Source organism: Chelon labrosus (assembly GCF_963514085.1).
Source record: "Chelon labrosus genome assembly, chromosome: 16".
Lineage (NCBI taxonomy): Eukaryota > Metazoa > Chordata > Actinopteri > Mugiliformes > Mugilidae > Chelon > Chelon labrosus.
The window spans coordinates 15,133,978-15,157,055 of NC_140349.1; the positions used below are offsets into that span (position 1 = coordinate 15,133,978).

Genomic DNA, 23,078 nt, shown 5'->3' on the forward strand with positions numbered 1-23,078 from the left:
TTTTACAACCATTTTTTGTTATCAGTCATGATGATATTTTGTAAATACTTGTTCAAATCACGTTTCCAGATGTATATATTTGGGGCTGAATTGCAGGCAACCATGTTTAAAACTATACCTTCGGTTGGAGTATAGAATTCATAAAGCTTCGAAGTGTCCTCGCAAAAGAAGAAGTAAATCACTGTTAAGTGATTGATGTGACACTGTCTTCTGAACAATGTATTCAGTCTTGAATTTCATTCCAATACTGGGAACAGTGTTGATGAATTATGTCAGCATACTTTAACGCAATGTCCTTCTCACACGCAACGCCAGACAAATTAGGAACCAATATGAAATGAAGCTTATAAAGTTTTTTAGCAAATGCAGCATCTTGCACAGATCAAATTGAAATGTATATGTACTGAATTCAATTGTCAAAAATCCTGTTGAAAATAAGAGGAAGAAAAGAAAAGATTTTTGGCAAAAATTGCAAAAACATTTCTTTGATTCGAGAGTACATGCAAATATTGATAAAATAAAGGTTTGGCATGACAACACTGTGTTGTACTGTGCATCACCACCGTCAGAGCAGTGAAAGCCATATGTGACCAAGAGGTGGATGTGTATATATCAGTCAAGGGATGTATAAAACACACACATCAAATAATTTAATACGGCCTTCAAAACAAAATGTTCTCCTGCAGGAGAGGGGAAGTAAATCTGCTGTCTGCTGTAAATGAGATTTTCTTTATGGATAAATCTTTTCAGAAACACACTGCAAATATACGAATATGTGTGACAGGTTTTGTTGTTGTTTTGGCCGGATCACCGTCCATCTTAGTTTGCAGAATTTGGCTGAAATCAAAACCGAGCAACCTGCTCGATTCACCACAAAGGCCATTCTCCTTTTATAGGGTTGTCATGGTGATTTTTTTTTTTTTTTTTTTTTTTTTTTTTTTTTAGTTTCTTCTTTTTTTCCATGACAGATAAGCTCTGACAAACCGGTGTGGGCTGTTTCCATAGTGATATAACTTGCATGTCAGTAGAGTGCATTGGGGTGCTTCTCTGCCTTCTAGTCGCTTGTGTTTGTGCTCAGCCATCAGAGTTTACCAGAGGTCAACCTGCACAAGGGAATATACAAGGTCACAGCATGCAGACGCAGTCATACACATAGGTGTGCTTTTTGGGGAAACCCAAGTTACTTTTTATTAGTTGTGGAAACTGTTCTGCATGCATACGGTCGCTGCTGACCAAAGGCTTTGTGTTTTCATATTGTTATCCGTTATTTCCAGGAATCGGGCCCAGAGCTATCACAACACAGATTATGGCTCGGTCACTATCGGCACAGACACACTAACTCACTGGTAGGAACAGGAAAGGAACAGAGAGTGCTTCCTTTCGGCTTTCCATGAGGCCCACCTTTCCTCTGAACACTATTATGTCATATTGCTTGTGTGTGAGAAAGGAACAGGGCAGATATAAAGGGCAAAAGTGAATTCATTCTCCCTCATTTTTCATATCGTGCGCGTGACTCTTTAAATGTGTGTGCGTGTGTGTGTGTGTAGCTTAATCCTGTGACGAGTGAAGCCAGCTCACCTCCTCGGGTCTCTATTTTCTCAGGAGCACAAAGTCTGCCCTGTCAGATAAATTGAGAGAGGGTAAACAGAAAATGAGAGAAGGGAAGAGAGCTGGAGATGCAGATGAATAGCAGGAAGAGATGAGAGGACAGGAGGAAACAGACTGACACACCTGTTAGGAGAGAACAAGTGACTCTCCAGAGAAATGTCAGAAAATATAATTATCATCAAAACAAAGGTTCTCGAAACCTCCAGAAATATTGCACAATTTTTGTATTAGAGGCAGGAGTTTAGACAATATATTAACTCAAATGAATCATCCAGATTTCTTTCTGTCTGTTTATATCAGTCTTTTATTTCTCACACTCCCCCACACTCCTCCATGTCTCTCACTTTCCTTCCCAGCCTATTGCTTTGCTTCTTGCTTTCCTTTCTCACTCTCTCTCTCTTTCCCTATTGCATAACTGCATGACCCCCCACCCCACCTCCTCTTCACAATTTATTTTCTGAGCCAAAATAAGGTTGTTCTTGCAATTTGTTCTCAGCTCTTAATTCTTTTGGGGCTGTATGTGTTTGAGTGTGCCTGATATGTCTGCACAATTAGTTTCATATGCATGACATTCATTTGACAAAGTTTCACTTCTGGTGCGTTTTCTGGAAGCCGTTTGATCTTACGTATTACGACACAGCCTTCCTCCATTCTTGGCTCGTGGTTGTTTTTCTTGGCGTCTGCGTAAAGAGAGTTGTCGGAAAGATCAACAGTTGGCTTCTGTGTCTGGAATGCAACACAACATTTTCTTCTGTGTTTTTAGCGTCGTTGTAATTGGTTGCAAAATGGTTCTCTACTGCTTGTATACTTGTTCTTTATTAGACTTATCATAGTGGAGAGAGACCGGAAAGGCTAGCAGAGATAGAGAGAGGGAAACTTGTGATAAAGCTTGTCCTGTTATGTAGTTCAACCTTCGATGATTTGGTCTAATGGCATGTCCCTTTCAGACCACTTAGCAAACTTCTTATCTTTGCATCAAATCAGGGCTTCTGGGTGCGGGCTCTTGGTGCCAGTCCAGAATGTAATTAATGGCACGGTGTGTCAGATCTCTTAACCTCAGCTGTCGCAGATTTCCTTATCTCCTGGTTGCATCTGCGTGTTTTTAACCCTTGAGGATGTTTAATGTCAGCGTGTTACATAAGAGCTGGCAATTAATCTTCGAGAGTACACCGGTGGCCGTTTATGCACTTTTCATTTTGACATGAAAATTAGCAAAGTTTGACAAATCAGATCTGCTATATCTTTGTATCTGTGTAGCTCAGAATGTGGGTTGTCTAAACGTAGTGCAATAAAGTTAAATCCTGTGCTGTTTAGATGTGACGTCCATGGGTCAGACATGATACAGCTATCTTTCCTTTATGGTGAGTTTTAGTCAGCTAAATGGGCCAAGTATATATACACCTACGATGAACTGATTGTCAGTATTAACCATTAGAGCACTGGGTACCCATACAGTTTGGAGGTTAGGTATCTTCTTAGGCACTTCACCCTTAAGGGTAGAGGGGATTGGAACTTGTGACTTTACAGTCCCAAATCCACGGCTCCCCCATAATGTCAATATAATTTGTTGACACTGACATTATGACTTGTGGGTCCTAAGTTAACCTTGGCGATATCTAAAGTGGCAAAATGAAACCCTGAGATATTCAATTGACCTCATCATACTAGATGAGAACAAAACAGTGCTCCTGTGAGGTGTGACTTCTATTTGTTCTCTATCTGTACAGAGACGGTGTCTACTACTGTACAAAGCAGCTTTACGGCAAACTGCAATACACTTGATTCCACAAAGATTTAGTTGGATGTGGACCCTATATTATATATGGAACCTCTTTAATAGGCTGGTGAGCTTTATCATATATCATATAGTATTTTATCTTTTTTTTTTTTTTGCAAGATAGTGTGACACATGGCAACGCGCCTGAGGGGATGATCCCGTGGCGGATGAACATCTGTATCGTGCAACATGATTCATCAAGACATGTCTACACGCACTCACTCTCTCACACGCAAAGAGCACTTTGGGCATATTGTTTTGTCTGACCCAAGTCAAATCCCACCTGCTGTCTCTCAGGATGAGATGGCTCCTTTCATCAGACTGTCAAAGAGATGGCGTGAGTGTGTTCGCTTGTTTGTGTCAGCCTTTATATTGACTTGTTTTTTTGTTTTTTTTGTTTTTTTTAGCTTTGAACCCTTTTTGAACCTTAGCACTCTTCTCCAGACTAAGAATGTTCTTCTAGCCTTGGTTAATTTTTTTTTTTTAGCATTGTGATGTTATGTAACTGGCATCTGAGATGTTGATATGTGGCCAAACTCAACAGAAAGACCTAGCCCTACATGGAGAGCTGTCTGTGTCAGTTGTGATTGCTGCTCAGAGCCTGTGGCTGCGACAGAGACTGCAGTGAGCAGCTGGAGGAGAGACTTTGCTTCTTTATCTCTCCTTCTGCTCTTGTCCTCTGCCTTTGATCTCCCCCTCTCCTCTCTTCTCCTCGGGCTGTTACTTATTGTGTTCCTTTGTTCATGTGGAACTGTGCTCCCGTTACATGGGACTGTCGCAGCAGGTGTATTTGTGTCTATGTGTCGGAGTCACAGATCAAGTTCCTGTTCATTTTTGGAGCGTGGGGATCATTGCAAGAGTCGGCCCACATTCCTTGTTCTCCTCATTGTAATTTATAACACAGTACCTTTCCTTCTAAAGGCAAGAAATGCAATACCTTTCTCTAATGCCAACAGAATCCGTGTCGGCATGTGTGAACTGGGTGTACGGGATAGTTAGCCAATGTCTTGGAGAAATGTTTAATCTTGGGTTTAAGGGTATGGGCACCAGGGCCTAGCACTGAATGTTTGAGGTCGCTAATGATTTGCTTTTTAGACATATATTAACTTTATACAAAAACATTTCCAGGTCCATTGTGTAAAATTCCATTTGCAGAAATGTAACATTGTATTCATATACTGCTAAGTCCTACACGCTGGACCTTTAAACCTAAATAATGGAAAGTGGAATTGCATAATAGTGTTGGAAGAAATGAAATGTAAACTTCTCTGCTTCGCAACAAATATATGGCAACACAATCTTTAAATTACTTACACACATCTCTAGCTCTTTAATGCACACATTTCTTGTCATTTATTCAACACATTTGCTATAGTAAACCTGGCAGATGTATAGGAAAATTTAAATTTTAAATGGTGATATGGGGTTTTACTTGTCCTGTGTGGCGTGCACTGCAGTGTCCTCACTCCTTTCAACACCTTCTAGTTTTCATCTCACCCTGTAACATGTCTAAATTGTCTACCTATCATTTCCCCTTCCAGGAAGCATTGGGCAGGGTTTGCCTGAAGGAGAGAGGACGGGACGTATTGGTGTTGCAGCGTGTGGCATCGTCGGTGACGTCGCCGTCCGATCGGCCCTCACCCACGTCGTCAGGGGGCGGGTCCAGAGACGAGGATAGCGACAAGAGGTCAGTTTCTTCTACATAATAAGGGCCCTCCGAACTAACAGTAGCAACAAATACATAATCATAGCACTCCTCCCTCTCTTTTTTTCACTTTTTACCTCGCGACCACACACTCTTGCATGTACATGCAAAGTATCAGTATGACTGTTGACACTGTGTGTATGTGTGCCTTTGATAATGCAGGCTTTAGCCTCTGGCTCAGGGCAGGAAGGAGTGAATGGCTTATTGTTTTCAGCTGAAAGGAGAAAAAAAGATAACACCACGACGGGTTTACTTCCTTCTACATATCCGTCTGTGTGTTTAGGATCATGTACTATGTGTGTCTTTTACAAGCGCTTCCCTCAAAAGTTGATTAGTTTGTGCACTGGTGCTTATTTAAGTCAGTGCATGCCAAGACCTAAGGCACAAAGCAGGGAGTGTCTGTGACAGGCAGGTTAAGTGGGTGTGTGTTTGTGTGTGTGTGTGTGTGTGTATGTGAGTATACAATTTTCAGGGCATTCGGTAGCAATCGGTTCCCTCCCAGTTCTGCTGTAGGAGCTGTCAGAGAGAGGGTTTTAATCTCTGGAGCTCTTAGCTGACAGGGCCAGACGGCAAGGCAGTCTGCCCCATAGACAATAACCCTTCCCGAGTATGCAAAGCTTTGAAGAGGGCCGGTTGATGGATCGTGTTCAGATAGGAAGATGACCTCTGAGCTAGCTACACTTGCAGAGGCGGAGGAGGACATAGACGATGATAGCGATGAAGACGAAGATGAGGATGGCAATCCCGAGCAAGATGGTAGCAATTCCGAAATCACTACATTCGATGTTCCCTATTTTCGCTACATTGATGACGACGATGTGGATGAGGACGAAGAGATGGAGGGAGGGTGGAGAGATGGAGGTGGCCGTAGTTGGTACTCTTGCTCTAGTGAGGAAGACTGTTCTGACTTCTCGTCCTACAGGTATGTGGTGGTGTCGGGAACCCCACTCAAGATCTTGGAACACCTGCTAAGTGACCTGCGATTGGACGACCAAAGAGGTGCACCGGAAAACAGGGAGAGCGGTAAGTCTAGAGACACACAAACACACATGATTTGTAGAAATGGTGCACAGAGGCTCATCTGTGTGGGGGCGTCTCTAAACGGAATGTGACCTTGTCTCCAAAGAAAAAGCAGAAACATGAATACAAAGGGCTACAATTGTAATAAAATAGTAAAAGGTTTACAAGTTAGAGTCAAAACAATCAGCTTAAATGTTTCAGTTCTTATTAAACAAAGCACCATTCCACTCCTCCTTTCAAAGCAACACAACAAGTTACAACGCTGCCCGGATTGGTCCCTCCTCTGTCTCTTTCATTTTCACAGACATAGGTTCAAACTCCGGAGGTATGCACTTCCCCTCTGTAATACTACTCTGTGCTTTTGTGTTTGGCTGCGTGAGTCAGCCCTTGCCCCACATCTAGGTGCATTCATTGAGCCATGTCATTGCCCGTAAATACGAGGAACGTTCAACAGGTTAAATGCTCTAATGGGTTTGTGAAATGATTGCCTAGGGGTGCTGTATGAAGTTTCTGCTTCAAACTACTTCACAGGAGTACAAACAGCCATATGTCAGTTTTTCTTTGACACTGCCGCTGTTACTATACTACTACTACAGTGTTTTTTACCCTAGGGATCATTTTTATCATTGGTTTCACAGCAGGGCAGTGAGCACATAGGCCACGCTGAAAGTCCTAGAGTGTAATCGTTTAACATGTTTAAATATTTGAAAACGGCAGATAAGTATGGAATATTTCGCGTGTTTAGAAAACAATGATGGATAATTAATTGTCACCATTGTTGATACATTTCTCTCCTGTCATAATTATTACATAATCACCTTATCACAATTGTTTCAGCTGAGCAATAATTGACTGATAATTCAATAAATCGTCAGAATTGACCGTGTGTAAACACAGCTGGATAAAATTAACACATCACTACTTGCACTTTCCACAGTTTGAGATTTGACTTTAATGCTTTTAATGACTTGAGTAGTTTTGTTGTGGTTCAAAGACGCCTGATGGGAGAATTAGTGGCAACTGTTTACCTCGGGGCACTTAAAGAAATTAAGAAGTTGTTATTTGCAATTAATCATCAGTTGACATGTCATGATAGCGGCAGTCCTACTGATCAATTAAGTAGTACTGCCATTAGTCATGGTTTTGAGTAGAAGTGTACATTATGTGGGTCTGAGGTGACTGAAATTAAAACATCGCACAAAACCACTCCTGCTCACTTCAGTAGAGAAATGCATGTTACTTCTTTCCTTCCAATTAAATTCAGTATCGTCATGAAACCCAGGTCCACCGAAATAATGCTGTTATTACACTGGGACATCTGTGTCCCAACTTGGATTTTATAAAACCCTTCTCTTGCCTGTTAGCACCGTTTCGAGACAAGGCGCCTTTATGCATCAACTCCTCAGCACCACCAGTTCCCAGCAGTCCACAGGGAGCCATCTCACTGAATTGCAGGAAGCAAGCGAAGAAAGAGGGAGAGATAAATGCGGGAGAGCGAGCGAAGGAGAGCGAGAACTGAGATGGTCTTTGTGGGGGAAGTCCGCCTGATATTTATTCACTTAAAAGGAAAAACACATGCTTTTTGTGTGGGTGCGGAGGGAGAGGCAGAAGCGTGGCTGCAGAGTTTATGCGCACGTTTGGTTGTCGTTGCATCTGCGTCTGTTTGTCTTTGGATTTTGGTCTATGTGCCCCGAATAAGCATGTACGCATATGATGTAAATGTTTCTGTATGTTTGTGCGTGCCTCTGGGGTGGTGCTGAGCATTCATGCACCGTTTGTGCACCATGTTGAACAGGCTCGAACATGCTTCCATGGAAAGAGAGCGATTACCCCAACCATCCACGTACACATAAACAAAAAACACAGCAGCAGATTACCGCGATTAGTTCAGCACACACACATTTTCTCTCTTTTCTTCTTTGTCTCTCACAAGAGATAAAGTCCCCAAGGTCAGGAGTGAATGAGTTATTCATCAGGGTGCTGTGTGCGTGCGTTGGAGTGTGTGTGCACTGCAGTATCTATGAGCGTATGTGTTTGACTTTGCGTGTGCCAGCGGGCAAACGCAGAGGGCATATGTTGAAGAAGAAAATGGATATTTATCATCACAGAGCTGAGAGCGAGAGAGTGTGTAGGAGGAGTAAAGTAGCGGGGGGAAACATAATCACCAAGAGGAGAAAATGAAAAACGGGGGTGTGGGGAAGGTGGGCGAGCAAGGATAGTTTGGGTTGGAGGAAAGAGGGAAGCGGAAAAGCAGGAAAAGGGCAAAGAGCTGGTCAATAAAGGACATAAATAAATGGAAGACTAAAGGTCTCAGAAAAGAGAGAGCTAGTGAGAGGAAAGCAGGTCAGAATGATTTTGAAAAGTGATAAGTCCAACCTGCCTAAAAAAAAAAAATCTCAAGAAAGTCGTGTTTTTATTTTTAAAATGAAGACGCTTGATCAAATATTGATGCCACGGCCTATGCTCAGTCTTCTATAATTGATTTTGTTGCTCTCTGCTTGATAGTGCCATATTTGGGTCACACATTTCCCAGGGAAAGACACCACACACACTCTTACACACACACACACACACTCTTACACACACTAACCACATCTCCTTGGCACCACCAACAGTGGCTCATTACCCATCTGCCACAAGGGCCGTTTATATTTGGTTCTTACCACTGGTCACCTGCTGGGTCTCGCTTCCTCTTTAGCTTCCCCTACTTTGATACATTTCACTGTTTCAAGTTGTTAAGATTATAATCACAGAAAAAAGACAAATGTTCGTTTTCTTCAAAGAAAACTTAAAAATGTAACGGAGGATTCTGATAATCTGGTTCATCGGGACTGTGTGGTTGTATTTGGAAATGATTTCATCAGTGGTGGCAACCACAAATAGCTCTCCAACTCCAAAATCATACCCTGGAGAGTACGTACAGAACTTCATTTTGACATCTCATGGAGAGCCCAAAGTCTCCAAAGATACTAAAATATTATCACCACCTTTTCACACGATGAGTGTGTTGGTTGGTTGGTTAAGGTCACAGTTGCCCATGCACACATCCAAGAGACACAGAACAAGACTGTCATTAATTTAGCATTGTGTTTCAGGCCATCTAATGAATTCAAGTTCAATATCACTCACCTTTTAGCTGTTGTTTTTGATCTCTTTTGATCTCCACCGAAGCCTCAAGAATAAAAGAAAGCCTTTAAACTGCTAAATGTTCCACTATGTTCACCACAGTGGGGCTTTAGAGCTCTTTTTGCTGAGAACAGCTGCCTGTTGAGACCGTGAGAAATTAAATTAAACTAAATTTGCATTCCATAAAATAAAGATAGTTAGCTGAAAGGGCCTAAAATGCTTTGGGATACTAAGCATTTGGCTAAAATTCCTGGTGGTTTCATTACTGTAAGTGACACCTTTCACATTACACATGATTTAAACTATTTAAAGGCACTTGAGTGCAAATAAAAAAGAAAACAGGACATTAGGTTTGCGCATGAAGGTCCAATCTGTGCTTTGTTTCTGCCCTAAGTAGCTATAAGTAATAATTACTGTTTTAATGTGAATTTCTAATGTCTTGTAGATGAAAGACTTAAGCAACAAGTATATGATTCGTCACTTCAGATTCACTGCAGAAATTAGAAGTGAACTGAGGGATGAATGGAGAAACTGAAAGACTTTCACGTGACTTTCCTCATCTTAGTCTCACAAGAAAGGAGGAAAGCTCCCTTGGACCATGACGCCAGCGAGGTGACTAATGATGTGTTCTCATTGTCTCGTGTGTTTCAGAAATGCTCCTGGATGACTTCCTGTTGACCTACCTGGTGTTCATGTCCACTCATGACCTCTGCCAGGCCCTGCTGGGACAATATCCTTCCTGAAAAAAAAAAAAAAAAAACCACAAACATTATCACAAATACACACAGATTATTTCTCATTCCACACTCTCCTTTGTTGTCTCCTTGACTTCTGTCACCTATAGCAGCGCTCGCTGCAGGGGCCAGGAGGAGGGCAAAGACGCTCTCTTCAGGAAGCGTAAGGTACTGCAGCTGGTCTCACACTGGAGCAGACTTTACAAGGACTTCCTCAAGGAAGAGGAGCATGTCAGGAGCTTCATGAAGGTATGTCAGTACGGACCCTCTTCACCACCCTTGATGTTTTTAATTTATTTTTTTATCTGGTGTCTTTTTCACATATATTGACAACAAAATAGCACACATCTTCATTTCTCTCTCCGTTCCTTTTTTAACTCTATACCTTCTTAAGTTGTGCATGACAGGACATCAGGCATTTTGTAGAGACAGGGAGCTGGAAGGTGATTTCTCTGAGCTTCCTGCATACAGCTGCATATCACGTTGAACTGAACTGTGATTCAGCTTTCTCCCACAAGGGAAGCGTGTTGATGTTTTTATTTCATCCTTCTGACAAAGAAAAGGAACAAAAAACAGACGGTTTCATTGCATCATGTGAGGAATGAGGGGGTGCAATCGTAATATGTGGTTGTGGTTTCAGAGAATAATGAAAAATAACTTATTACTGATTTTATTGCCATAAAAATGTAGTACTCAGAGATCTTGGTAATTGAAAAATATGCACATACAGATCCTACAGTGTCACATTTTCCATTATGCTGCTGGTGTCCGCTGTGTTCCTGCTATTTTCACATGATGCACTGAAACGATTGGATCACGCATAACGCCGAAAGATAAACAGACAAGTACAGACACACAAAAGCACACAAGTGCACACACAAACACACACTCACCAATCACTTGTCCCTCCGTAACCTGGCGGCTCCATTGCTCGGTGCCGGGTTGCCATGGAAACCAAAGTGGTAGGGTTGGCATGGGTATAATTTCATACGGAGTGCGTAACCCAGGTGATGGTTGCCTAGTAACAGAGGAGCGAGAGGGGAATTGGGATTGGAGGCTACGCTGGGTCAATGACGGCGATAAGGAGGTGTGTGGAAATGCCCGAGTGTGGATGTGGGTCCTTGCGAGTTCGTTAGTGTTGCTGAGTTTTCGTTGTTGTCACTAATTCTCTGCCACGAACCCACACACAGACACTGCAGAGAGTGCTTATTTGTCTAAGTTACAGAATTTGATGAGGTTTTTTTTTTTTAGGTATCTACCCACGCAGTTTATTTCACACTTGACGGTGCGCAGTAAATGAGCTGCACAGTAATGTTCATGCTTTGTAGTGTTGTGCCTTTTCTTTGTCACTGGAATGGCTTTGTTTCACTAATACATATGGTGTTAATAGTAGTAGCTACAGTTCAGTTTAAGTGTAGAAGTAGTTCAACATGGTTGAGACTCACTGGTGGAATAAATCAAGAAAATGTTATACATCTCCTTTGGCTGTGTGAATTAGTGAAGGACTTGTTCACTATTTATCTAATAATTAAAACTAGTACCAAAGCATACAGTAGTAAGCTTAAGTACACACAGTGCATGTCGGTGTTTTATAAGTCTAAAAATATTTTCACTAGCTAAAATAATAATTTGTGCCCTACAGTTATTGCGTAGATCGTCACAGCAAGTTGTTTGAAATGCAGGCAGTGTCAAAGAGGCAGAGTTAAGTCGTATTGAGGTCGGTCTTTGTGTAGCTGTGAATGTGAAATGTTGCTGACACTGTAAGCTGAGCCTCGGTATCAGTTACTGCCCTTTGTGACTTTGGGCCAAACAAATTAGTTTGTCAAGAAGTATTTATTTATTTTTATTAATTTATTTGACCGGGTCAGTGCACATTAATGAACATCTACTCAGACGGCAGTAGACATAAATATGCCGGATTATAGCAGCAATGCTAATTTGCATCCGCAGTCCCTAGGCAGGTAACACAAAAGCATGATAAGACATAGGACAGGACAGTAGATCACAATAAGAGCACATGACAAGACAGTACATTACTAAAAAGATAAAAGTCAGTGGTTACAAGACTGGTTTGCTTTCAACCACTGGTTTGTCACTGGTTTGACACTCCCTTATGGAGAGTGGAAGACTGTTCCAGATCTTACTGGCCTTTACAGAAAGAGCATTTTGTCCAAAGGCTGTTTTTCTGTGTGGGACGTCACAGTCCCCTCAAGAGGAGGCTCTGGTCCTGAGGCCGCTGTTTTTAATCTGAGCCTTCATTCATATTAATTTTCTTTTCTATCCATCTGTCAGACACTGTACAGGTGTGTCTTAGAAGATCTGTACGAGTTCCCCACGTTGGAGAAAGACCTGAAGGAGTTTCAGAAGCTTCTGCGTCGCAGACAGTAAGTCGGTTTGTCTGTGCACAGCAGCTGTGTTAAATTTGATTGCCGTGAAATGTTGTGTGATCTCTCTTGCCGCCATCACTCCTCACTGCTGGGTGTTTTCTTTTATCTTCCAGTACAGTGGATGACTGCCCTCCAAACCAAAAGGTATGATAGTAAAATGGGTGGTTGTTTTTAAGGTGTAAGTTAAACATCACTGTATTAGGTTGTACAGGAGCACTGAATATGTGCATTAAGTGCCTTCAAATATACAAGAAGCGGTGTTTCATGTTTTAAAATAATAGCGATTTCTGATTCTATACTCCAGCGCAGTATAGTTACATTATTTTAAATCTTCTTCTCTTTCTCTCTCAGAGCAAACAAATGTATCAGCAGCTGAGTCTGAAGGAAAACTGTTTGCAGCTCCGCAGCCCACAGACTGAGACTAGAGAGGGTAAGTAACAGACACAAACACAAGCACACACATATATTGGCCAAAACCGTAGACAATTATGCATAATGACAGACAGGGAATTTTAATTTCAATGTGCAAATGCAAATTTCTTAAATGGCGTCTTTTTGTCTGCTTCAGACTTGACTTAAGAAAACTGAACTCAAGTCTCTCTCCTTGGAGTGTTTTCTGCGTGTGCTTCACTATGACTTTATTGAACATGTCCGTGTATGTTTCAGTTATTTGCTGTGTGTATGTGAGTGCTGATTCCTACCTGAGCATCCACACGCACCCCTCGTTGGAGGCCCACGAGCTGCTGAGGATTGTGGGTCTGAAGATGGACAGAGCAGAGGAAGACATGGTGCTCGCTGTGGTGTCGCACACTGGAGGTACACAAACTATACTACTACATGCCATCATTCAACAAGTTTGCATTGGTACCTTGAAGCTAAGCTAGCAGTTTTTCTAGTAAATACAAAGTTTTGAATTTGGTTAAACTACTATACTCCCCAGATCTTCTACAAACCCCCTGGAAACTGCAAATGAAACAAACAGGAGGACAAGTCCCCCTGGATGGGAATCGCTGTTCTACACTCTTGGCTCTAAATTATTCTCATCATCTCTGCCTCCTTCTCTCTTTTTTTTGTCTCTGCAGAGCGGAGAGTGTTACAACCCAGTGACTGTGTTTATTCAGAATCTCTGACCCCACAAGGAAAGCTTGTGGCCTGTCGCAGGGATCTCACGGAGATCTTGGTATGTATATGCACTGTTCTGTTTGTGCTTCATAAGCACAGATGGCCGCTAAAAATTCTGCTTGCGTGTTAAAATCAAAACACAGTCCCTTAAAGTTGACTGTTTAGGCATTAGATACTTTTTGGGAGTCTTTCTGAATCATATTCCTATATGTTAGACCTTTGTGGGAATGTAATATTTAGGTTTGTTTGGGACCATGTTGTCTGTATCAAGACTTGGACAGAACAAATGTATCCCAGCTTCCCTTTAGCTTTCAGTCCTGCTTCTGTGTTGCCAGGAAACACTTCTAATGGCTCTGTGCTCTATTGTATTCAAATCCCCCGTGAGCCTCATTGTCCTTTAGTTTATAGTGAAGGTGGGATGTTGCTTGTACTCTATTCCCCTGTATGTACTGTATTTATTTGTATTGTCTTTCATTACATTCTGCTGTGTGTTTGTATTTGCAGCCTCCCTTAACAGACAGTGGAGAGCTGAGCAGGAGGCCGGTTCGGCTCCTGGGCATCAACACCTGGGATGTGGCCGCTGCTCTCACGCACCTGGACTGGAGCCTTTTTAAATCCATCCACGAGGTACAGCACTCGCACATATGCTCAAATATATGCATGTGGAGTGTGCACATAAATTCATATTCATAACAGAGATCGGTGGCATTAAAGATGCAAATGCTCCACTAGACTTCCTGCGTCACGGGTACAGCTGAGCTCGCAGCTGAGCGGCTTTCAGGAAGAGTTGAATATTTCTTGTGAAAATGGTTTAACATGGCACAGATAGAGACACGCAGGCTGCATCTGACACAGATGTTTTTGTACCTTAGGAAATCTCAGCCAAGTTGTGCGTTTGTTAAATGTGCTCATTAGCTGATTTTCTCAGTTTTATATAATTGCAGACTGATGAGCAGTCAATATATAAATCAGTAATGAAAATTAAAGATCCTCAAAAGAGTATGTAGGTTTTTCTTAAATGCTTCATGTATTTCACACACACTCTTCCCTTCGTCCACTTGCAGCAGGAGCTGGTGTACTACACCCTCAGCCGTGCTCCTGGCTCAGGCCACACAGCAGCGCTCTCAGTTCTGCTCCAGCGCTGTAATGAAGTCCAGCAGTGGGTCATGTCCGAGGTGCTCATGTGCGTCTCCCTCAACAAGAGAGTGCAGCTGCTCAAGAAGTTCATCAAGATCGCAGCCCAGTAAGGACTTTCACACTGTGACATGAACACAAATTAACGTGTTTACTGGAGACATCAACATTTCATTTTCTTCGTTTTTGTGTGTGTTGCACGTAGCTGTAAAGCCCAAAGAAATCTGAACTCTGCATTTGCCATCATCATGGGTCTTAACACCGCAGCTGTGAGCCGACTCAATCAGACGTGGGAGGTAAGTGTGTGTTGTTGTTGTTGTCTCCTCCAATGCAGGACTTGTATGTTAAATCCCGTTCTGACTCAACTTCTTCCTTTTCAGAAATGCCCAGGGAAGTTCAAGAAGCTTTTCTCAGAGTTGGAGCTCATCACGGTGAGGCTTGGTGAACAGAAACGGAGATACAACTCAGAGCATGAAATGTGTTCCTCTTTTGATCTGACAATGAATTCTTTCCAATCCTTCTCTTTTACTCCGTCTCTCTCCAGGATCCGTCTCTGAACCACAAAGCCTACAGAGAGGCCTTCAAGAGGATGAAACCTCCCAAGATCCCTTTCATGCCTCTTCTCCTAAAAGGTATCCTCTCTTCACACACACACACACACGCACAAAACACACCTATAAAAAGAAACGCTGAACGAAACCTTAATACGTTTGTCTGCTGCTTGTAGATATCACTTTTATCCACGAGGGAAATAAGACCTTCCATGACAACCTGGTCAATTTTGAGAAGCTGGTGAGTCATTCAGTTCTGCAATGTCTTTGACCTCAGACCATTTGAATATGACATTTAAGTAATTTTGCCTTTCCAGGTTCTCATGTCTTGTGCACATGTCTTATGCTGTACACAGCATTTCCTTCAGTGAATATATGCATCTCTGTCTCTTGACATGAAAACAGCATAGTTAGTAAAAAGTGGTACATTTGTCAGGAGGTAGTGACCAAACCTTTATATGTTTAGAGGAATTTTACTAAGACCTAGCTCTATATTGTCTTTTTTATTGCATTTTGACTACCTCGGACTGTCCACCATTACTAAGAGTTGGCACAGTTGTGTTGCAATGAGGTATTAGTGTAGGCTCATTTTTATTTATTGCTTTAACGTATTAAAATGTCTTCTCCTGAACCAACAGCACATGATCGCAGACACAGTGAGAATGATTCGCCACTGCCAAAGCGACCAACAGGGTGAGTCGTCTCTTTTCTGAGTGAATTTAATGACAAATGATAACACAGACTGAGTAATAGAAGCTCTTTATAGTCATGTTTCGGTTCTTGTGACTAAGTGTAAATGCCTTTATTGTGAAGACTCTATTGCCATCTGCAGTTGAGTAAGTGTACTGCACCGGAGCCAGTCAGTCACTCTCCCACTCAGTTTTTCCTTGCGGTTACCAAGCAACCACTTCCAGACAGTATTTTATTTTCTCTATATTGCTATGATAAGGTGACTTTGTGTTAAAATGTGTGTGTGTTCTTGAACCCACTTGCAAAACTCACCTGTCTGACTCATGATGTGCATGTTTTGTGTCCGCCCCTCAGGCAACGAGGTGATCGGGGTCGACAGTGCGGAGGTGAGGGCGAGCGTTCAGTACCTGCACATTATCGACAATCAGCAGACGCTTTTTGAACTGTCGCACAAACTGGAGCCGCGCGCTTAAACGCGCACACAGACACACACAATGGACGAGCTGACGCCGCGTGACATGGAGGACGCTTTGTGCAGCAAAATGTCACACACTCACACGTACACCGCAGCAACATCACACTACCAGCAGTGGTGCCAAATGGACAATAAGTTGTGCACTGATAAAACTGATGAAGACACAGAGCTGCACTCGGTTCGCTCCTTAACGTGAACATGTACCTACAAAGGATTTGTAAACTCCAGACACACTCTGTGAACTTTCTCCAGGAGCAGAATCTGTGCAGGAAGATGGAGATTTGCCAAACTGAGACTGAGAGCAGAGGAGGTTGTAACTAGTTTGTACAGTATCTATTGGACTGAGTATGTTTTGTTCTTGTGGTCAGTCTTTGGTTATTTATGAGCCTGGTCTGCAGGTCGAATGTTCCTTTAATTCTCGTCGCCAACAAGGACTTGATGGCACCATTTCAGCCACAAACACAGAAACATCCGTAGAGAGGTTTGATTAGTTTCTAGCGTTCTGAACTGAATGGTCTGATATGATTTCACGGTTTCATCTGCACTGGGCAGATTTGTGGAGGAAACGTTGAGGGTTTCACTGACTGACTTTGACATTTAAAAGCTCTCCTGAACACGTCAGAGTTTAAGAGCTGCGACTGAATAATGAACAGCTTTTTTTTTTTCTCTCTCTCCGTTATAAAGTCCTGGTTGACTTTTAGCCAAACGCTCCTCGTGCACTCTTCTCTATGATGTTTTTGTGTGAATAGATACTAATAATTTTACCTTGTATATAATATGGACCTATACATTTTTCAGTGCCAAATGTCATGTTGGTTCTTGCAGCACAGGTGAACTGTAGAGCTCGGAGTTTGTTTAGGAATCAGTGTGTTTTTGTCACAGGATTACATTTCGTTGAACGAGCCCTGCTATGGCGCCTGGTCCGTGATCGTGTAAAGCCGAAGCTTTCTGACGTTAAGGCGACTGAGTGCAGGGTGTGGCACTGGTTCCCACGTATTTGTGCTTTCTTGTGCGCTGGTAACCATAGCCACAGCATAGATTTACTTTTTTCTTCATTTTTTTTTTTTAATCCTCACAGGTTTAATGTGTTTACACCGAATGTGAAATAACAGCTTTATTCCATAAAATCTAAATTATTAGGATTTATTCTTACTGACTGAAAAATCCCTAAATGTAAACCCTAACCCTGTGAGAACCAACACAGAGTAATTTAAGCACAAGCACTCAGACTTCCTCTGTTATAAAATATTCATCCCTTAATCATGTATCACTTTAACTATGGTTCACTAAAAGAAATATCCCTTCAAACTGTGGCAACATCTTCTTGTTGACACAGCCATGACATGTGGAAATCATGTATTTGTTATTCAAATCGCCGAGTTGGTCTTGTTTATCAAATTTGGCACACTGCAGTCACCAGGATAATACAGACACCACAATAATGATAACACTTGAAATTAAAAACAAGAAAGCCATGTTTTTTTTTACCCTGCATCTTTTCGTTCCTTGTCGGTCGTTTCAGTCGGACATTTCTGCTCAACCGGAGGAGTCACCCAAAGACGATATTCCTAAAGGTCACATAGCGTTGCATGTGTTGCGTAGTTTGGAGAGTTCTAAGTAAGGAAGGCAGGGACGGGGGTGAAGTGCAATACAGTGGAAATGTTGCCACAAGTGTTCAGCGTCGTCATTTCAACACTAAACCTTTTCAGAGCAAGCAGCTGCATTCTCCTGCAGATCATGGTGGATCAAATGGACAAGAGATAACCTGCCTTTTACAAACCATTTCTTTGGTTCATTGCAAGAAAGAATAAAATAGTCACAGAGTTTTGTGTTATTAGCAGCTTCTCACTTTGCATTAAAAAAAAATCCAGGCATTTATTGAGATGATTCGATGAGGGATAAAGACATTTTAAGCATTTGTCTAAAAGTCTCCATTAAGGGAACAGTGGCACAAATCTTGTCAGACTGGTTGTGCATTTACCTAAAGTTTGCTGATCCTGTCGCGACAGCATCCGAGTGCAATGAATTAAAGGGATTATTGTTTGTGAATGACTTCAAATGTTTATTTGTATCAGGAAGCCTGTGTTGTTTCTTCTCTTTTTCAAGATGCTTTTTGTGAAACCACGTCAGTGATTCTTTGACTGCTAGAGCCATGATCTGCTTGTTATTCTGTGTCATGCGAAGGCCTTGTGGTAGTTATTTTCACTATGAACCTGTACATGACGCACACATGCGCACGCACACACACACACACACCTCTGCTCACTGTGTTCAAAGAGCAGAATAATTGTTATATTAGTTATTTATTGTAATATATTGTTTATTTATATATTCCTGAGGTGACAACATTTCTCCGTTTCTGTGCCATGTTCAGAGGTTCAACACATATTTGTGCTTTAAAGCTGCAACGCAGGAATGTAAAAGTACTTGTCGTTATGTTTTGTGGCCACTCGAGGGCAGCATAGAGCAGGTCAGTCTGTTGATGCTGCACAGAGGAAACCACAAGGAGGCTGTATTTAGCGTCTTACCGGCCATTGTCACAAGTGTGTTTTTTAAAGTAATGTTGTTTAAAGCCTGTTTGCATGATGAAACAAAAAAAACACAAAGTTCACAATGCAAGAGGGAACATGTTGAAGGCTTTGTACTATTGTAATATTGTTGATGTGTAAATATATATGCCTACGTTTGGTATGTTGTTATTATTTATCTGTTGTAAATGGAGGAAGGAAAAAAAAAGTCAACCACAAAGCAATACGTCTCCCTTTGTGTCCCCTCGACCTTCGGACAGCTGAAGTCACACGTCTTTTCTAAAGCTGCGTTTTACTATGTCAGAATTTTACTGAAAATGAATAAATTATAGGTTTTATGTGACATCTCCAGGTGAGTGGGTTGTCTTTTTGTTGGTGAAGTCCAAGGTGGTCCAAGAAAGGAAAAGCAGTGGTGACAGCGTCATGGGCAGCCGAGTTTGAATCGTGCAGTGGAAGCTGGCATGGTTTTATGACTCTTGTTTCCTTTTACATCGTGCGTGTGTCGCTTACAGGGGAACACATGGCACCAGGATGCACTATGGGAAGAAGATAAGTCAGCTGAGGCACTGTGGTGTTTTGGGAAATGTTCTCCAGGGAGACCTTGGGTCCTGTTATTCATGGTGGATGTTACTTTGAAACGTACCACCTACCTAAGTAGTGTAGCAGACCATGTGCTCCCTTTCAAAACAACAATACATATGCCAAAAATCTTAAATTGTTCAAGAATGGTTTGAGGAACTCAACAAGTTCAAGGTGCTGACTTGACCTCCAAGCATCTCTGCAGTTTTCTCACTGAACTCCAGACTGAGAAGAAATGGTAATAATATGTTTAGGCTATTTTCTCTTATGTAACTTAAAAAGCATCGGTGTGCAAGTTTAGCATTTAGCTAAAAAGCTGAGTGATTAATTCTGCCTGTCTTCCAAATAATACAAGACACTAATCAACATTTGGGAGCTGTGTCCACAGTTGTGCTTCATTGGTGATTTATTCAAATAAATAGTTGATGCGGTTCACACTTAAGAAGAAGGGATGTTTGTGGATTCTTATCATGTTCATTTTTCTGGTGTCAAACATGTTGTGATGGAGAAGAAACCAACAGGAAGCTGTTGGTAGTGCTTCACACAGAGATACACAAAGTTTATAGTGCAAGAGAGGCCATGCTGGTGGCTTTGCACACTTTTAATATTGGAGTTGCTTGTATGTTGATGTCATTTATCTGTTGTAAATGAAAAGAAAAAGATATGGCCACGTTTTACATTTACAGGTTAATGTGCTCTCAAGTGAGCTGAGCTTCAGATAGTTATGTACAAGCAAAAGCTAAAGCCAAAATGCATCTATGCTGTGCCAACTAAGGCCTCCATGCCACACAGTAGTGAAGATCATCTCTGTTTCTGTGACACTCACACAAACTTCTTGTTTGGTCTGGTATACGTATTATAAATTATATTAACGAATGAAAACGAGCTGTTTTTTGTTAAAATCTCTCAGAGGGGACCAATATCTTTCAGTTGGTACAAATGATCACTTTCCACCACATCTGAAAGTTAGCCATTAGTTCACATGGATCTGTTCCATATCTTCAACCTTCAATAAGATCTGAACACAGTAAACACAGCTTTAATAAACATGTTTGACTTCAGCCGTCTGAAGATTGAGGACACTTGACATGTGCTGGATATTCTTGTCATTTACAGCTAATAGATTATAATACCATAACAGATATGCTGAAGGGGTATATTCTGTTTACAAGCATTTAAAAAAAAAAAAAAAGCTGGCTGTTTCAGTTTGAAGAGAAGAAGCACAAGCATTTCAACAAATTCACATTGTCTCCCAGTTCAGCATACAGAAATATTTTTCTGCTCCAGCCTGCATATGAGCAATATACATAAACACCAATCAGCCACAACATTATGACTACCGACAGGAGAAATAAATAACATTGACCATCTTGTCACAATACAATGTTTTACTGGGAAACTGTCAGACCTGGAATTTGTGTGGCTGTTACTTAGACATGTACCACCCACCTAGACCAGACCAGGCAACCTAACTATTGGCTAACTTTCAGATTTTTTTTTCAGACTTTTGATTATTTGTTCCAAGAGCTTTTTAGCCAATGATATCACACCAACAGTGCAAACACCCTCTCTGAAAGATATAAAAGAAAGCAGCCTGTCCTCTGTCTGTAGGATTCTTGGTAACTTGCAACGGTGCATATAATCTCCAGCAAAACATCAAGACCTCACAGCAATCAAAGACTTTAAAGTCCAACATGATCTTGTTCCTCTTCTTGTTTGGTTTGGTTCTGGGGACTGTGTCTCCTTCAGACATTCAGGAAGTTCCACTAGAGCGTGGCATCTGTCCCATGTTTTGGTACAGCTTCAACAACGGCTGCTACAAGTACATTTCCACTCGCATGACCTGGGCTGATGCAGAGATCTACTGTATGTCAGAGGGAGCCCACCTGGTGTCTATCCACAGTCTGGAAGAACAGAACTTTGTCCAAACCCTGATCATGAACTTCGATCCTGGTATGGGTGATACATGGATTGGACTTAGTGACATTTATAAGGAAGGAACGTGGATGTGGTCTGATGGGTCTAAGGTCAACTTTACCTTTTGGCTTCCAGGAGAACCAAACAACAATGTGGGTAATGAAGACTGTGCTCACATCTATAACAAAGATGACGTGAAATGGAATGACTATCCATGCGATCGTACAATCAGTTTTGTTTGTGTAACTCGCACAGTTTGTTAAGCTGAGATTGTCATTCTGTATGAATTCAGTCTGAATGATGAAAATAGAAATTGTCTGACAGAAAATTTCTTTTCTCATTGAATCAAAGACAAATGTGCAGATAAAAAGGAAATACAATGTAACTGTTAGTATCATGTTACTATGTGTTTCTCTAAAGAAGGCCTTAATTTATGATAATAAACTTGTGTGTTTTTGAGCAGACCGAAGCATACTGTCTTGTCTTTATAAATGTTTTTCATGGTATGTGACATCAGGTTCACTGAATCGTATAAAAACAGCTAAAAACAAGAATTTACCTTAAACAAAAGTATTTCAGAGGAGGCCTCCCTTTCTCCTCTTGTCTGTAAAAAAATCAACAGATGCAATGTAGAATATCCAAAATTGTTCTTTTCTGATCCATGTATTATCAACCAGATTAGTGCAGTTTAAGAAACAGTTAGTAAAGAATAGTTCTTAAGATCCAGACAACTAAAAAATGAGAAAATCAAGATCAAAGTTATCATCCGTATGATCCTGGACCAGAGTAGCAACAACTCTAAGTGCTGTTTAGAAATTAGCTCATTAATTAGCTACTTGTAAACCAAAGTAGGCTTTAACAGCACCCTCTATTTCTACTTAGCATCTAGCTAAAGAGTAGCCTCTTGCTAACCCACCATCACATCTTCTTGTTCAGCCTCAATTACCCACGCTACAAGTATAATCGTACAATCGTACACGCACAACCTGGGCTGGCCCAGAGCTTTGTGGATTGTGCATTCATAAGGAGGGCAGGCGGATGTGGAAGCGATGTGGTTATTGTAAACTCATGATATGGTTAGAGAGCCTGCTGCTGTTATACAGGTGGAGAGACATCGTGCTGGCACACGTGCACTGTGTTCTATAGTATATTTAAGCAGAGGTGGACAGAGTACACACCTTCACTACTTGAGTGAAAGTACAGATACTCCTTGTCAAATATTACTCCAATACAAGTAAAAGTAGCTTAGTTCAAATATTACTTAAGTAAAGTACTAAAGTATTTGCTTAAAAAACTACTTTAAGTAAAAGTATTTAAAAAAATATCTCAGGAAATACAGGAAAAGAAAGTAGCTTTATTGTCATTATACAATCCACTGATTCTGCTACAGATATGTTAGCTCAAAAATAAACAAATAAAGGTAAGAAGGGTCAGAACACAGACTCAGCTGCATTCATCAACAAATGCAATTTCTACATATTGTACGTAGTTACATTTGAACACATCATGAAGTATACTGTATTTACCAATACCTAAACATTTATTGTAACATTCAGTTTTGTAACATTGACGGAAAAACAACTTATTGGCTAGTTTACTTTACTTATATCATGCACCACAGCCAAAAATGAGCCTGATAACCCACATCAAAGACAGCCGGACACCACCCACGCGCACTCTCTCTCTCTCTCTCTCTCTCTCACAAACACACACACACACACACAC

General features: G+C 41.4%; 1 protein-coding gene across 1 annotated transcript in view; it reads left to right on the top strand.

Annotated features, from left to right (window-relative positions):
- rapgef5a (Rap guanine nucleotide exchange factor (GEF) 5a) overlaps nucleotides 1-19,200 on the top strand; it is a gene marked incomplete at its 5' end in the record, with an annotated part of 41,791 nt that extends 22,591 nt beyond the window's left edge. Inside the window, 17 exons of the mRNA XM_084562628.1 lie at nucleotides 4,927-5,072; nucleotides 6,013-6,113; nucleotides 9,888-9,966; nucleotides 10,075-10,219; nucleotides 12,263-12,354; nucleotides 12,471-12,501; nucleotides 12,709-12,787; nucleotides 13,024-13,173; nucleotides 13,440-13,537; nucleotides 13,984-14,106; nucleotides 14,544-14,722; nucleotides 14,819-14,909; nucleotides 14,994-15,044; nucleotides 15,158-15,245; nucleotides 15,341-15,405; nucleotides 15,803-15,857; nucleotides 16,209-19,200. Of these exons, the coding sequence (XP_084418754.1) occupies nucleotides 4,927-5,072; nucleotides 6,013-6,113; nucleotides 9,888-9,966; nucleotides 10,075-10,219; nucleotides 12,263-12,354; nucleotides 12,471-12,501; nucleotides 12,709-12,787; nucleotides 13,024-13,173; nucleotides 13,440-13,537; nucleotides 13,984-14,106; nucleotides 14,544-14,722; nucleotides 14,819-14,909; nucleotides 14,994-15,044; nucleotides 15,158-15,245; nucleotides 15,341-15,405; nucleotides 15,803-15,857; nucleotides 16,209-16,327 (1,692 nt within the window). The 3' untranslated portion in view covers nucleotides 16,328-19,200. The remainder of the gene's footprint in view (nucleotides 1-4,926; nucleotides 5,073-6,012; nucleotides 6,114-9,887; nucleotides 9,967-10,074; nucleotides 10,220-12,262; nucleotides 12,355-12,470; nucleotides 12,502-12,708; nucleotides 12,788-13,023; nucleotides 13,174-13,439; nucleotides 13,538-13,983; nucleotides 14,107-14,543; nucleotides 14,723-14,818; nucleotides 14,910-14,993; nucleotides 15,045-15,157; nucleotides 15,246-15,340; nucleotides 15,406-15,802; nucleotides 15,858-16,208) is intronic.
- Nucleotides 19,201-23,078: the final 3,878 nt, after the last annotated feature.